The sequence below is a fragment of the Garra rufa genome, chromosome 4 (assembly GCF_049309525.1).
Source record: "Garra rufa chromosome 4, GarRuf1.0, whole genome shotgun sequence".
In the NCBI taxonomy this organism is placed as follows: Eukaryota; Metazoa; Chordata; class Actinopteri; order Cypriniformes; family Cyprinidae; genus Garra; species Garra rufa.
The window spans coordinates 8271587-8286586 of NC_133364.1; the positions used below are offsets into that span (position 1 = coordinate 8271587).

A 15000-nucleotide genomic window follows, 5' to 3' on the forward strand; every position below is an offset into this window, starting at 1 on the left:
ATATCAAAATCAAAAACGCTATCCTCAAGTTTCATTGCACAAACATTACCTTCCCAGTCTCTGTATCTTTCTGTGGACGGTGCTGTCAAAAGCATTTGCACGGCGCACCGAAACGTCCTGAGTCATTTCAAACCACGGAGCGTAATTAGAGGGGACTGTGAAAACATCAAGGCCAACATGGCTGACTGTCGCCATAGCAACTCCTCAAGTACAGCAAACGCAACAGCTGTAGAGAGAGACGGCGTGATTAAGCATGTGTTTTGGTCATGTTCTTTCTCCAGCTTAGAGAACAGGTCAACGGCGAGATGCACAGGGCCGACCGTCGTAATGTAAAGCGAGGATGTAATCCCTACATGTGAGCTCGGATTAGCAGGACGTCCCCTCCTCTCTCCAGCCGTCGGGAGTGACCTTACACTGTCGAGCAAAGTGAGCGAGGGTTGATTCAGGGCACACGCACTCCCGGATATTTTTTCTTTTTTTCCGGCACAATCACGGCCTCTTTATCTCTACTAGAGCAAAAGCACGCTGAAAATGGACAGGGCCCATCAAGCCAAGTACTGTACCACCGAGGCCTCGTCACGAAAAATAAAAGAAAATCCCTTTTATCACTCTAGGCACAAAGTCATCAACATGCCTCATTTAACCCTCTGGTTGTGTTCAGATTCCTGTCACACCTTTAATGTTCCTGGTCATTTCCGGACTCCAAACAACTGCTTATAAATCTCTCATTATGCTATATTATCACCTATATATTTGTCAACTTGTTTTCTTTCATTTAGGGCTGGTTTGGTGTTTCTCTTTGCATCTGATTAATCGTAGGCCTCATTTATCTGAAAGTAGGTACCTTGTTTTTTGAGTGAAAAAATCTTTTTTTATAAATAATTTTCACAAAATTAAACAAAAAATATATAAAAATTGTCACTGTTTATCACACTAGTGTGCTTTAATGTTTAATCAGGAAGTTTGCTTTATAAATGCTTTTATTTTGGACAAAACTACAAAAAGTCACACTTGTGGTGTTCCCCGGTCAAAAATGACCGGACTCCAAACAATTGCTTTTAAATCTCTCATTATGCTATATTATCACCAAATATTGGATTCAATCTTTTTGTCAACTTGTTTACTTTCATTTAGGACTGGTTTTGTGTTTCTATTTGCATCTGATTCATCGTAAGCCTCATTTATCCGAAAGTAGGTACCTCGTTTTTGAGTGAAAAAAAAGAAAAAAAAGAATAATGTTCACAAAATTAAACAAAAAATTCAAAACATTTGCACTGTTAAAAGCAAACTGATTAAACATTAAAGCCCACTAGTGTGATAAACAGTGCAAATTGTCATTTTTTTCTCTCATATTGTGAAAATTATTTATAAAAAATGATTTTTCACTCAAAAAACGTGGTACCTACTCTCAGATAAATGAGGCCTATGATTAATCAGATGCAAATAGAAACACAAAACCAGTCCTAAATGAAAGAAAACAAGTTGAAAAAAGAATAAATTCCAATATTTGGTGATAATATAGCAAAATGAAAGATTTGTAAGCAATTGTTTGGAGTCCGGTCATTTTTGACCGGGAGTGTGACTTTTTGCAATTTTGTATAAAATAAAAGCATTTAAAAGCAAACTTCCTGCTTAAACATTAAAGCACACTAGTGTTATAAACAGTGTACATTTTTATAATTTTTTTGTTTAATATTGTGAAAATTACTTATAAAAAAATGATTTTTTCACTCAAAAAAAACGAGGTATCTACTCTCAGATAAATGAGGCCTACGATTAATCAGATGCAAATAGAAAAACAAAACCAGTCCTAAATGAAAGAAAACAAGTTGACAAAAAAATTGAATCCAATGTTAGGTGATAATATAGCATGAGAGATTTATAAGCAGTTGTTTGGAGTACAGCACAAGTGTGACTAGGTTAAATAAAACCCACAAAAAAATAACGAAAATTTTTTAAACATTTCTGAGAAGTACTTATACCCTGTGTGAACAAAATCAGGAAGTTTGAGTCCAATGCGATAACGTTAACTAGTATTTTTGGGAAAAATAAATCTTTTCTGGGTCAGTTTGACTCAAATACAACCAGAGGGTTAATTCAGCTGCAATGTCATAAAACTGAGCTTCCTTTGCAGGCTTTTTCTGCTTAGCCGTTTCTATGTTGACTGCAGCAAACTTTCCGAAAAGATACATTTTAGGCAAGCCAAACTTTTCTGATTTATGAGGATGTTTGATGAGGTCATACAGGCGACCCTCACGCCCAAAACTCGGTAAGAGCGCATCACTCTCGCTTGTGAGGGCCAACAGATTTCGCCCTCCTTTTTTCCTCATTACCATGGGTCCAACTGGCAAAGCAGGCCAAAGTTTCCTAAGATGTGACCCACTTTATGGGACGCTTTTGAGTCAGTGCAAATATAGACGCGGGCAGCTTGCTTGTGGGCTGAGTCATGATATGGATTTGGAACCGATGCAAGAAAAGGGAACAAATAAGACAACAGGCGAATCAAAGTCAACAAAAACGACAGCACAAAACGCATCCAGGACGGCGTTCCTAATCACGGTGATGGATGCATACTGTAAAACAATGCTGTAGTGTAATATCTGCAGACAGGCTAGTTTATATGCTGAGATAAACAAAAATAATTGAAAAATACCTTTGAGGGGGACTTACTCCGAAAATAAAAATATGTTTGGAATTGGTAAGATTTTGAATGTTTTTTAAAGAAGTCTCTAATGCACATCATGCACAAAATACAGAAAAAGCAGTAATATTGTGAAATATTATTAGAGTTTAAAATAATGGTTTTCTATGGTAATGTATTTTAAAATATAATTTATTCCTGTGTTGCAAAGCTGAATTTTTATCAGCCATTACTCCAGTCTTCAGTGTCGCATGATCATTCTGTGATGCTGATTTATTACTGTTATTGTCAATGTTGCCAGAAGTTGTTCTGCTTAATACTTTTTTGTAACCTGTGATATGTTTTTATTTGATGAATAAAAGTTAAAAAGAACAGTATTTATTCAAAATAGAAATATTTTCTAACAATATAAGTCTTTGGTATCACTTTTTATCAATTTAACACATCCTTGGTAAATAAAAGTATTAAGTTCTTTCAAAAAAAGAAAGAATAAAAATTTACTGACCAGAGATGTTTGAACTGTAATGCATGTTAGCAAAGATTTCTGTTTTAAATAAATGTTGTTCTTTTGAACTTTTTTAAAGAGTCCTGAAAAGGGTATCACAGGTTCCAACAAAATATTAAGCAAGCAGCACAACTTTTTCCAACACTGATAACCAACACTGATAATAAATCAGCATATTAGAATGATTTCTGGAGGATCGTGTGACACTGAAGACTGGCGTAATGATGCTGAAAATTCAGGATTGTGTCAAAGGAATAAATTCGATTTTAAATATATGTTCACATAGAAAATAGTTATTTTACATTGAAATAATATTTCACAATATTGCTGTTTTTTCTGCATTTTTGATCAAATAAATGCAGACTTAATGAGCATAAGAAACAAATCATTGCTAATCCCAAAATTTTGAAAAGCAGTGTTTTTTTTTTTTTACAGTGTAGCTACATAATGTGGTCTAGTTAAAAAAAAACATATACTTGTTAATAATTAATAGAAAATTAGACCAAATTATGAAGGTACTTGCTACACTGTAACAAAAATAAATAAATAAATTTCCAGTGTAGCTACATAATTTGGTCTAGTTTTTATTCTATTAAATATTCTAATAAATAAAACAAAGATCACTAGATTTACGTTTTTTCTTTAATGCTAAAAATCATTAGCATATTAAGTAAAGATCATGTTCCATGAAGATATTTTGTAAATTTCCTACCATAAATATATCAAAACCAATTTTTTGATTAAAAGCATGCATTGCTATTTAACTCAATTTGGACAACTTTAAAGGCAATTGTTTTAATATTAAAATTTTTTGGCACCCTCACATGTATCTCAGCCAAATATTGTCCTATCCTAACAATATACGTCATATGGAAAAGCGTCATATATATATATATATATATCTATATAATTTCTAAGAAGAGAAATGTCTAGAAAAAATTCAAAGTAAAACTTTAATGAACTAGTTGGGAATAAAACAAAATAAATCTAGAAGAGACACGCAGAGCAAACAGAGTATCCGAGCGATGTTCCCTCACAGGCCGCTGATAACCCGGGGCTGTCGATAGAGGAGACTTTCAACCGAGAGCCGAGTGTTCTGGGATAGTAGAAACAGTGGCAATGACTGATAACAGATGAAGTGATTACAGGGCCTCTCTGACAGACTGAGATAAAGAATATAGCGAAGGAGGGAGAGAGACGAGGAACGAGTGTAAAAAATGGTCGTCTCCAGGTGAGCTCCTGTTCTAGGGCATCTTCCCAATTAAATCTGCACACTTGTTCCACAACCTGAGGGAATCGATGCACAAATTTGTTTTGAAAAATCATTTGCGGCGCTTCCTTGGCTTGGCCATTTGTCTCACCAATGTGTTACATCCTACTTTCCATCTTGGTAAACAGAGCAGAATATACAATAGAAAGAGTTAACAAGCTGGGTCGAAAAATTACTTTCTGACTCACCTGCCAAAAGCAGGTGAATTGAGAAAATTTACAGGCCATAAATTTTTCTTACTGGCTATAAAACTGCACGCTGCAGTATTTTATTATAAAACACTCATGTCCCCGCGACAAAGAAATATTTCCCTTGTATATTTGCGGCAAACAGAGCCAGTTATTGTATAACAATATATATTAACCAATCTCTCTGTGTCTTCACTTGTATGATATTACTGCAATACAGCAGTTCAATAAACAAAAAGCTAATATTAAGTAACTGGTATTTTAGACAAAATATTGCCAGTTACTTTGTCTGTTTTTGTTCCGCTTGTACAAAATGATTTCCAAATGAACCAAAGCAGAATTAGCCACTGCGTGACTCAGCAAAAAGAAAAAAAATATATAATAATTTCTGTTTTATTCACAGTACACCTTTAATTTGTGACCCAGGACCACAAAACCAGTCATAAGTAGCACTAGTATATTTATAGCAATAGTTAACAATACATTGCATTGGTCAAAATTATTGATTTTTCTTTTATGCCAAAAATCATTAGGATATTAAAGATCATGTTCCAATAATATATTTTGTGAATTTCCTACCATAAATATATGAAAAGTTAATTTTTGATTAGAAATATGCATTGCTAAGAACTTCATTTGGGCAACTTTAAAGGCGATATAATAGTTTTAATAAATAGTTGTACCTCGGCCAAATATTATCAAACCATGCATCCATGGAAAGCTTATTTATTTAGATTTCAGATGATGTATAAATCTCAATAAATAAATAAAAAGACCCTTATGACTGGTTTTGTAGTCCTGGGTCACATTTATTGTTATTTATTGTTACTGGACTACATTTTACAAGACAATACTATTTTAAAAATGTTTAATTTACTGTGTTACTTGCCCTTTCAGTGTAATTAATTATGAAATTTACTAGCAATTAAAAATTGTACACCATTTTTTTAATGCATTAGTAGTGAATCAGTGTTTTGAGTGAATTAGTTGAGTTAATGAATCAATGACTCGCATTTTGTAACTAAATGGATCAGGGGATTTTGAACAATAAAAAATCAGTGTTTTTGAACAATCTCTTTGATTTTCTCATGTTGTTTTATTGCTGAATTTAAAAAAAGTAATCCTGGGTGAAACAAAAGTGCACTAAAATACACTTCAGTACACTTAGTACACTTCCATAATGAACATTAAGTGCTCTGTTTTCACACACTAATTGTGTACTTAATATACTAAAAATGATTCTTTAGAAAGATCATTTTAAGAACATCTAAGTGTACTCAACTGTGCTATTTTGAGACACAATGAATATGAACAAAAAAAGAGTTTTTAACATCCTATCTCTGTATTAAAAACTGCATTTAGTTACAACTTGTAGTAAACTTGAACCCGTCTTTCATACACTTTTAAATATACTCATCATACATAGAAAATAGACTTAGGAATTATTTAGAATATAAGAATAATATATGATAAGTAAATATATACAAAATGTTATAATGTATTGCACACATATTTTTATACATTAAATAATTGATTTACGTTAATATTCCCTTTAGGCTTTACCTAGGTGATTATTACATTTCTACTGTATTTTTCATGAAAATCCATTAAAATAAAACTTAGTACATATAAAATCCACAAAATTGTCATGTAAAGCATTCATAGAACACTTTTAAGCAATGTACTGCTGTATAATTGGTGTACTTTATCTGGCTACACTTAAAATCAATTAAAGTGTTGAAGTGCTAATTAGTGAATTTATATTGAGTGTACTTAAGTACCACAGTTGGGAAAATATACCTTTAACTAGTACATTAGCTATACATTTTTAATAAAAATGAATTTATTTAAAATTTAGAATTACTATATAAAAGTCTACTAAGATTAAACAAATTTTAAAGCATTCGAAACACACTTTTAAGAAATACACTAATTAAACTCCTCTGTATATTTTTGTGGTAGTATACTTCAGTTTAAATCGGTTTAAGTATTAGTGGTATTTAGTATACTTTTTTCAAGTGCACTGAAGTACTACTGAAGTAGAAATCTACTTTTAATAAGTGCATTTATGGTGTATAACTTACAGTTTTATTTAGCACAAAAATAAGAATGTACAACATGTGTACTTGCTTGTATTTAAGCCTTTTTTAGTCATTCAAGTATACTTTATTTTTACCTGGGTTTTTTAAATTATATTTTAAATTATTTAAAACCAAGATTTGGGTTCTTCAAAGAACCTTGAATGGAAAAGTTCTTAAAAAAAACCTGTAGAACCTTTTTCCACTATAAAGAATCTTTTGTGCAGTGCAAAGATTCCAAAGATAATTGAAAATTCTAAATGGAACCTTAGATGCCAGTAAAGAACTTTTATTTTTAAGAATGTTTTAACTTTTTAAAAAAGTTTTCTTTGCATCTGATGAGTGTCAGTTTTGGCTCTCCTATCAAATCTAAAAGGAGTCTCATCTCGTCTGGTATCTCAGAGAAACTCATACAGTTGGGGATCACAAAGCTACTGATGCGAAATCCATCTTATAGTTAATGCTGAGACAGCTTATGCAAATAACACGCTTGCTCTCCTCATGCGTCCTACAATGACAAGCCCTTCACCCTATGCAGATGTTTTCCTTTTTCGTACACCGAAATGAAAACAGAATGAAGAAACGCACTTTCCAGAGAACCCACAATGCTATTTGAACTGGGAAAGACGTGAGGGTCATACATCTTCATTTGAAGGTGACAGAAAGCCTTTGCATTACCAACGCCTGCTAATAATAATGACACCGGTCGTTGAACAATACATTAAGGACACTATGGAAATGTCCCTATAGTTGCTAATTTTGCTAATCGCAGTGGCCAAGTTTAATTTTAGTCCCATTTCCAGCAAATCAGCAACAACTATATTAAGCCTATTAGAGTAAATGAACACAATAAAAAAATTGTGCTGAACAAAGCACTAGTACACTTAATGAATTTGCCCTCAGGGCTCCAATTCGCATTGGAGAATGATCTATATAAGATTGTATGGAGAGTCGAGGTATGTTGGCCTACTAAGACATCCAGAAAGTCTCACGGATATCGGCAGAGCTCGAACACTTGTACTGACAAAGCTCAACTCTCAGGCGTATGGATTATGGAGGCAGAGTAAACCGAGTGTCGTTCTGTTACAGGCTGACAGCCCGTTGTTTTGATTGGGATTTCAACATGCTAATTGGCCGTAAAGTTGGCGTAAGTGGGTGATGAAGAGGCTGAGGGGTGCTTGGGTTTGGACAGCTGTTGAAGAAGAAGAGGAGGGTGAAGGAAAGCAAGACACAGATAAAGGAGTGCACGTGGGCCGAGACAAAAGCGCGTGTCAGACTCTCCGCAGCCTGTTGACTGAGATAAGTGGAGCTGCAACTTGAGGAGGCGGTGATTCTCCGCCTACGGAAAAACCTCAGCGACGCCGCCATTTGCGACGGCCTTCCTGCAGATGTATGATGCACATCAATGTGTGTTTGTTCAATTACAGATGCTTTTAAAATTCCAGGGGTTGATTTTTATTCAAACCAGCAGATTTTGTTTTGTGAAGGACACATTAATACTGTCTTGAAACTAATATTTTTTGCAGTTTCTTTGTTGTTCCTTATTCTGGTCCCAGACCTTCAACCAGAAATATGAAGATAAAGTAGGATAAAGTAATACTTATTATATTTTTGAGACTATGCTATGAACAAATTCTGAAATAAAGCATTTTGATTTTGAGCAGTTTGTTTGTTTTTGTTCTTTACTTAGTTACGAAGAGGAACACCAAGAAGACAGCAAACCAAGATGAAGTGTGATGTGAAAAATCAAGGTAAAAATACTTTGTGAACAGAATCATTTTTGTGTGTCATTTGCGAACAAGCTGTAATTTAATCAAATTATGCAAAAAAAAAAAATTGTAAAATATTATTAGAAAAAATTATGTTATCACAATAATAAAAAATAATAATATTTATTATTATTATTACTAAGATGTAATTTGGTCACATTATGCATACAATATAAATATTGTTATTAAAATATTGAGATGTTATCACAACAATAATGATAATATATTAAATAAAAATAATAATTATTATTATTATTTAGTATTATCATCAAGCTGTAATTTGATCAGATTATGCAACAAATTAATATTATATTTTCAAAATATCATTATTAATATTGTAAAATGTTATAACAATAATGATAATAATATTAAATAATAATACTTATTAAAATGTTATCACAACAACAATAATAATAATAATAATTATTATTAAAATATTAAAATGTTATCACAACAATAATGATGATTAAAAATATTAAATAATAATAATTATTATTATTGAGCTGTAATTTGATAAAATTGTGCAAACAATATTATTATATTTTTAAATATTATTAATATTATGATAAGTTATCATAACAATAATAATAATAATATTTAATAATAATATCATCATCAAGCAAAAAAATTTGGCGAGAAAAATTAAAAAAATATTATTATTAAAATATTAAAATGCTATAATAACAGTCGTAATACTACTGCTACTACTACTAATAATTATTATTATTATCATCATCATCATCAATCTTGTAATTTGGTCAATTTATACTAAAAAGTTTATAAAATGAAATATTATTTCGTGTTTTTTTTTTTTTTTTTACATTCTTTAAAATACTACAATTATATCACCCAAAAACTTAATTGGTATTAATATTATTATTAAATATTTTTTTTAAATATATTTCATATTCTTTAAATGCTAGGCACAATTATATCCCAAAAATGTTTAACTTATAATTCCCACTACATAACATACTATTTAACACAGTACATATTGAGGCATGGCAGAAATCATTAAAAAAATTCATAAAACAGAGTTTTCCTATGACGCATGTACTTAACATCCACTGTAGGACATTGCTAGCTGACAAATTGAAACTTGTGAGAGCGTTGTCTAAAGGTCAATGTGGAAGAAGCTCCCTTGCCAGTTAATCGTTTAAATTGGCATTGTGACACTAGCGAAGCAGGAAGGTTGGCAGAGGAAAGCAAAAAATAAAAATCTAATTACAGTGTAGTGCAGGAAACTTCACCATGAGCTCCATTATGCTAACAGCAGGTACCGGTGCTTTTAGGGTCACTTTAGTCCATCATTTGTTGACACGAATTAAAACTTTTGCATAAGAACTCTACATTGCTTTTCTTGTTTAATCCAAAAACTTGCGACTTTCACACTAATTCTCAGAGCAAGATAACAGCAGAGGTTGAGTAATTCTCTATGAATACGTAAATGATTTTACAGCTCCTCCTCATTGCACTTTCCATTTGTTGATGTACGATAAGACTCATTGCCCTCGGAAAATGGCGAAGCTCAATTCCCACTGTTTGTTTAGGAAATGCGAGCTGCCTTCCATACATCCAATTAAAATGAGCAAATTCAATCCGGCCGCTTTCACCGAAATCATCTTCGTAATGATTAACAGTCAAATGTTTGTGTTTCAGGCTTTCGACGAGGTGGCGGCGACGCCGAGGTCCGGTGAACCTCGTTTGGTTCGGACAGCTTGTCCCCAATTGGAGGCCAGGTGCTTTCTCATCACGAGGGACACGGGAGCAGATTGTGCTGATAAAAGCCAACGCGGTCCAGCGACCAGACGAGGCCAGAGCAGAGGTGGCCGCCCCGCTGCCGTGCGGCGCAGCCTTTGAAAATGTGATTCAGCTGTTCGCTCCTGTCCGGTCTCATTAATCTCTCGCATGAAGAGTGGAGATTGTGCGAAAAGACATGTGAGTACATGGAAAACAAATTTCGAGTGCACAATAAGCTTTCTGAGAAGAGTCATCTCATTCCCGGGGAATTTGTGTTTGAAGCCACAGGGGCAGCACAGGTCTACTGCACTTTGCGCTGTAATCAAGACAACAATCACATACGGACCGGCTTGTTTCCTTTTGATTATGTCCACATCTAGAAGTAGGTCAGCCTAAACGACTGCTCGGGATATTTGTCTTGAAAAACAAATGCCGTTTAAGACCCTTAAAGCGCATTTACATGGCGAAACCTTCCAGGATCGCCGCACCCACGCATGCAGAAGCGTTGCCAAGGTAATGTATCCGATTAAGGCCGTATCTGATGTGAGCTGAGCTCATTACTATCTAAATATGTGTCAGATAAAACAACACGGCAAATTTCGATTTCATAAATTCTCATTTTGATTTAATCCTTGAGGCAGACACAGGTAAACGTATGCGGTTTGCTAATGAAGAACAGACACGGACGTGAGGTCACTGAATTAAAATGCAGTGTATATTTCAGATTAATATGCAGATAATTTACATTTCATGCTCAGTTGTGACCCTGGACCACAAAACCAAGTAGCACGGGCATATTTGTAGCAATAGCCAAAAATACATTGTATGGGTCAAAACGATAGATTTTCATTAGGATATTAAGTAAAGATCATGTTCCATGAAGACATTTTGTAAATTATATATCAAAATTAAATTTTTGATTTGTAATATGCATTGCTAAGAACTTCATTTGGACAAGTTTAAAGGCGATTTTCTCAATATTTAGATTTTTTGCAGATTCCAGATTATCTCGAATAACCAAATATTGTTCTATCCTAACAAACCATACATCAGTGGTAAGCTTATTTATTCAACTTTCAGATGATGTATAAATCTCAATTTTAAAAAATTGACACTTATGACTAGTTGTGTGGTCTAGGGTCACAATTAATCTTTTTAGTTTGATGTGGCAATAAAAATTGTACCAAAAGGAGCATCAACCGTTTCTCTTTCTATGCAATGAAGTGAATAGAGACCACAAAAAAGGCAAGATATTCAGTGAATAACTTCTGAAGACTTGGACTGTAACACACAAGTTGTATTGAACACTTTCATAATGCTTTTATGGTGCCTATTTGTCATTTTAGGAGTTTGATCATCTTTGTTCTCCATTCACTTCTATTGTATGGAAAAGAGCAGCATTCTTCAAAACATCTCGTTTTTTTTTAATCAAAAAGAAATGAAGGTTTTTGAGGAAAACATTTCAGGATTTTTCTCCAAATAGTGGACTTCAACGGGTTGAAGTGCAAGTTGCACTTTCAATGCAGTTTCAAAGGGCTCTACATGATCCCAGGCAAGGAATAAGGGTATTATGTCTTGAAATGATCGATTGTTTTCTAAAAATAAAAATAAAAATGTATATACTTTTTAACCAGAAATGCTCGTCTTGCACTAGCTCAACTTCACGCATTATGTAATCACGATGGAAAGGTCACATGCGATGTAGGCAGAAATACCAATCCAGTGTTTACAAAGCGAACGTGCAAAGAAAGTCAAGCTATTTTGAAGGTGAAGAAGAAACTAAGATAGAGTTTTCTGCCTACCCTACCTTTTTGAACTGGAGTACACAGATGAAGAACTAACCATGCATTAGACCACACATATCAAGGCAAGATATTCAGTGAATAATGACTTTTTAGTATATTTCGATATGGAATATAACACACACATTGTATTCACCAATTTCATGATGCTTTTATGCTGTTTTTGTCCTTTTAGGAGCTTGAAAGCATTTGGTCCCTATCCACTTCTATTGAATGGAAAAGAGCAGCGTGATCATTCTTCAAAACCTTTCGTTTTGTGTTCCACAGATGAAAGTATTGTTGTATTGGTTTGAGGGTGAGTAAATTATGACTTAGGCTTACAATTTGTATTTGCCACTTTCTTAATGCTTTTATGGTGCTTATTTGTCATTTTAAAAGCTTGATTGTTTTTGGTCCCTATACACTTCTATTGTATGAAAAAGTGCAGCTTGATCATTCTTCAAAACTTCTTTGAGTTTGAGGGTGAGTAAATGATGGCAGATTATTCCTTTTAAAGAATTAATTCACTTCCAGAATAAAAATTTTCTGATAATTTATTCACCGTCATGTCATCCAAGATGTTCATGTCTTTCTTTCTTTAGTCAAAAAGAAATAGTTTTTTGACAAAAACATTTCAGGAATTTTCTCCATACAGTAGACTTCAATGGAATAAGGGTCTTATCTAGCGAAACAATCAGTCATTGTCTAAAAAAATTACAATTTATATACCTTTTAACAACAAATGCTCATCTTGCACTAGCTTTGCGATGCACATCCGTGACTTCACGTGACTTTACATTAGAAAGGTCACACCTGGTTAGTTCTTTGTCTGTGTACTTTCTCTTCCAACTACAAAATCGTCCGACATAGTTGTTTTTACCTTTTTTGTAGAGGCCGTTCCAGTGTGACTACTTTACGTGCAACGTCGAGCTAGTGCAAGACGAGCATTTGTGGTTAAAAAGCATATACATTTTTATTTTTTTAAGAATTTGACCAATCTTTTTGCTAGATAAGACCCTTTTTCTCACCTGGGATTGTGTAGAGCCTTTTGAAACTGCAATTTGGACCTTCAACCCGCTGATCCCCATTGAAGTTCACTATATGGAGAAAAATCCTGCAATGTTTTCCTCAAAAACCTTCTTTTTTTTCGACTAAAGAAAGCAAGACATATACATCTTGGATGACATGGGGGTGAGTACATTACCATAAAATTTTTATTCTGGAAGTGAACTAAAGAAGTAATGAATGTACAGTATTAATACACCCAAGGTGTTTCGTGATCGACAGGATTAAATAAACATGCACTTTTCTTCGGTAACGCTTGATGCTTCTTCAAGATTATTAGTATTTTGGGAATGTGATGCAAAGTCAACTTGGTACTTTTGGATATGGCATTTTCACTCTGGCAGTGTCACAATAAATCAGCTGTCTTGCACTGAAAGCTTTGAGGCACTCAGTCAAATATATATTTATAAATTTATACATATATATGAGAGACAAAGAAAGAGAGAGAGAGAGAGATTGGGCTCTGCAGCAATCTGGCAGTCTTCCAAGGGCACCGTTACATCCAGTGAACAAACAAAATACTGGTCAGCTAAATATAACATTTCCCTTCATGAGCAGGCCTCAGGAAAGAAAAAGAGAGAGAGAGAGAGAGAGAGAGAGAGAGAGGGAGACAGATGCGGTACTGCGGTAGCAACATGACAACGTGAGACGCATGCTGCAGAAACTCACCTGAGGTGAAGCTCAACTGTGCTAGCAGAGGTCAGGCTTGTCCTTTTCCCTCCTTTCACAGCGACAATCTCTGAAGACTTTGTGCACCCTTCCAAGCGCCCCTCAGACTCTTCTTTCTTAGCGTTTGATTAAATTTCCCCCTCTCTCTCTGGAAATACAAAGCTTTGAAACAAGACTTCGCAAGCTGTGGAAGATTAATAATTCACGTTGTAGTCAAAGCTACAGGGACTTGTAAAATTAAGCATTGTTTTTCAAGCCTGAGTTGAGGCCGTCGTGCGTGGAGGGAGAATTTGTTGTAAAAATATTAACTTGGGAGGAACGACGGAGTGGAAACTGCAGCATTGTTCAGCGCAAATCAAATCTGGGGGAGAAAAAAAAGCACATGTTTATCATCATTATTCAGGAAGAACCCTTAACTCGCCTGCCAAGGATTTGAAGCAACTTTACTTAATCCATCTTTTGTCTCGGTGGGAAATTTTAAACAAGCGCCAAAGCACGGAGAGACTTTGGAGAGAGAAGCCGCGTCTCGCTGAGGGCTGTGTTCTCACTCTGTGAAGAATATGGCTGCGGAGAAGGTCACAAGTAGACAGGGAGCTCTGTCTGACTGGAGTGTGTGTTAGGGGGTGTCTAGGAAAAAAAATAACCTCGCACCTAAATCATCAACATGAAATTCAAATTCATTGTGACTGGGTTGGAGGATCTCTAGGGCTTTGCATCCCAAGCTAATGACAATTCTCTGGTTTTCAAAGGACTCATGGAGTCAACCAAGGCTACCGATGCAGACGCTGTCATCTTTGGTCTAGTTTTAAAATTTGATGTGGATTTTGTCCACTGAAAATACCTCCAATGGCCTTTAAAGTAACTGGACACTTAATTTGCACCTAAAGATCTCCTCACATAAGGTTATGGGTTGAGTTATTAGAGTTTCATAGTTTGGTAAATAACAAATGTACTGCGTTAAAATTTACCATTGATTTCCATCAAGAGAAAATGAATTTCTTGGATGTGCTTGTTCTTCAAACTATGTCGGGCATTGAGACTACTTTGTATCCAAAACCTACTGATCGTAACACTATTTTGCATGGACAATCCTATCATCCCGTGTCATTAAAGCGTTCGTTACCAATTTCTCAATTTAGTCGCATTCGCCGTATCTGCAGCAGTGATGATGATTTTCAACAGCAGTCACACATTTTATCAGAGAGATTTAGACATCGATCGTATAAAGAAGAGTGGATTCAGTCTGCAGCGAGTCGTTTTAAAGATGTGTCACAAAAAGAGAGTCTAGTTAAAA

At 34.4% G+C, this 15000-nt stretch overlaps 1 protein-coding gene across 1 annotated transcript in view; it reads left to right on the forward strand.

The window, feature by feature from the left end:
- Positions 1-359, forward strand: part of LOC141333483 (AP-3 complex subunit delta-1-like) — a 41027-nt gene extending 40668 nt beyond the window's left edge. Inside the window, exons 27-28 of the mRNA XM_073838498.1 lie at positions 58-228; positions 282-359. Of these exons, the coding sequence (XP_073694599.1) occupies positions 58-228; positions 282-359 (249 nt within the window). The remainder of the gene's footprint in view (positions 1-57; positions 229-281) is intronic.
- Positions 360-15000: the final 14641 nt, after the last annotated feature.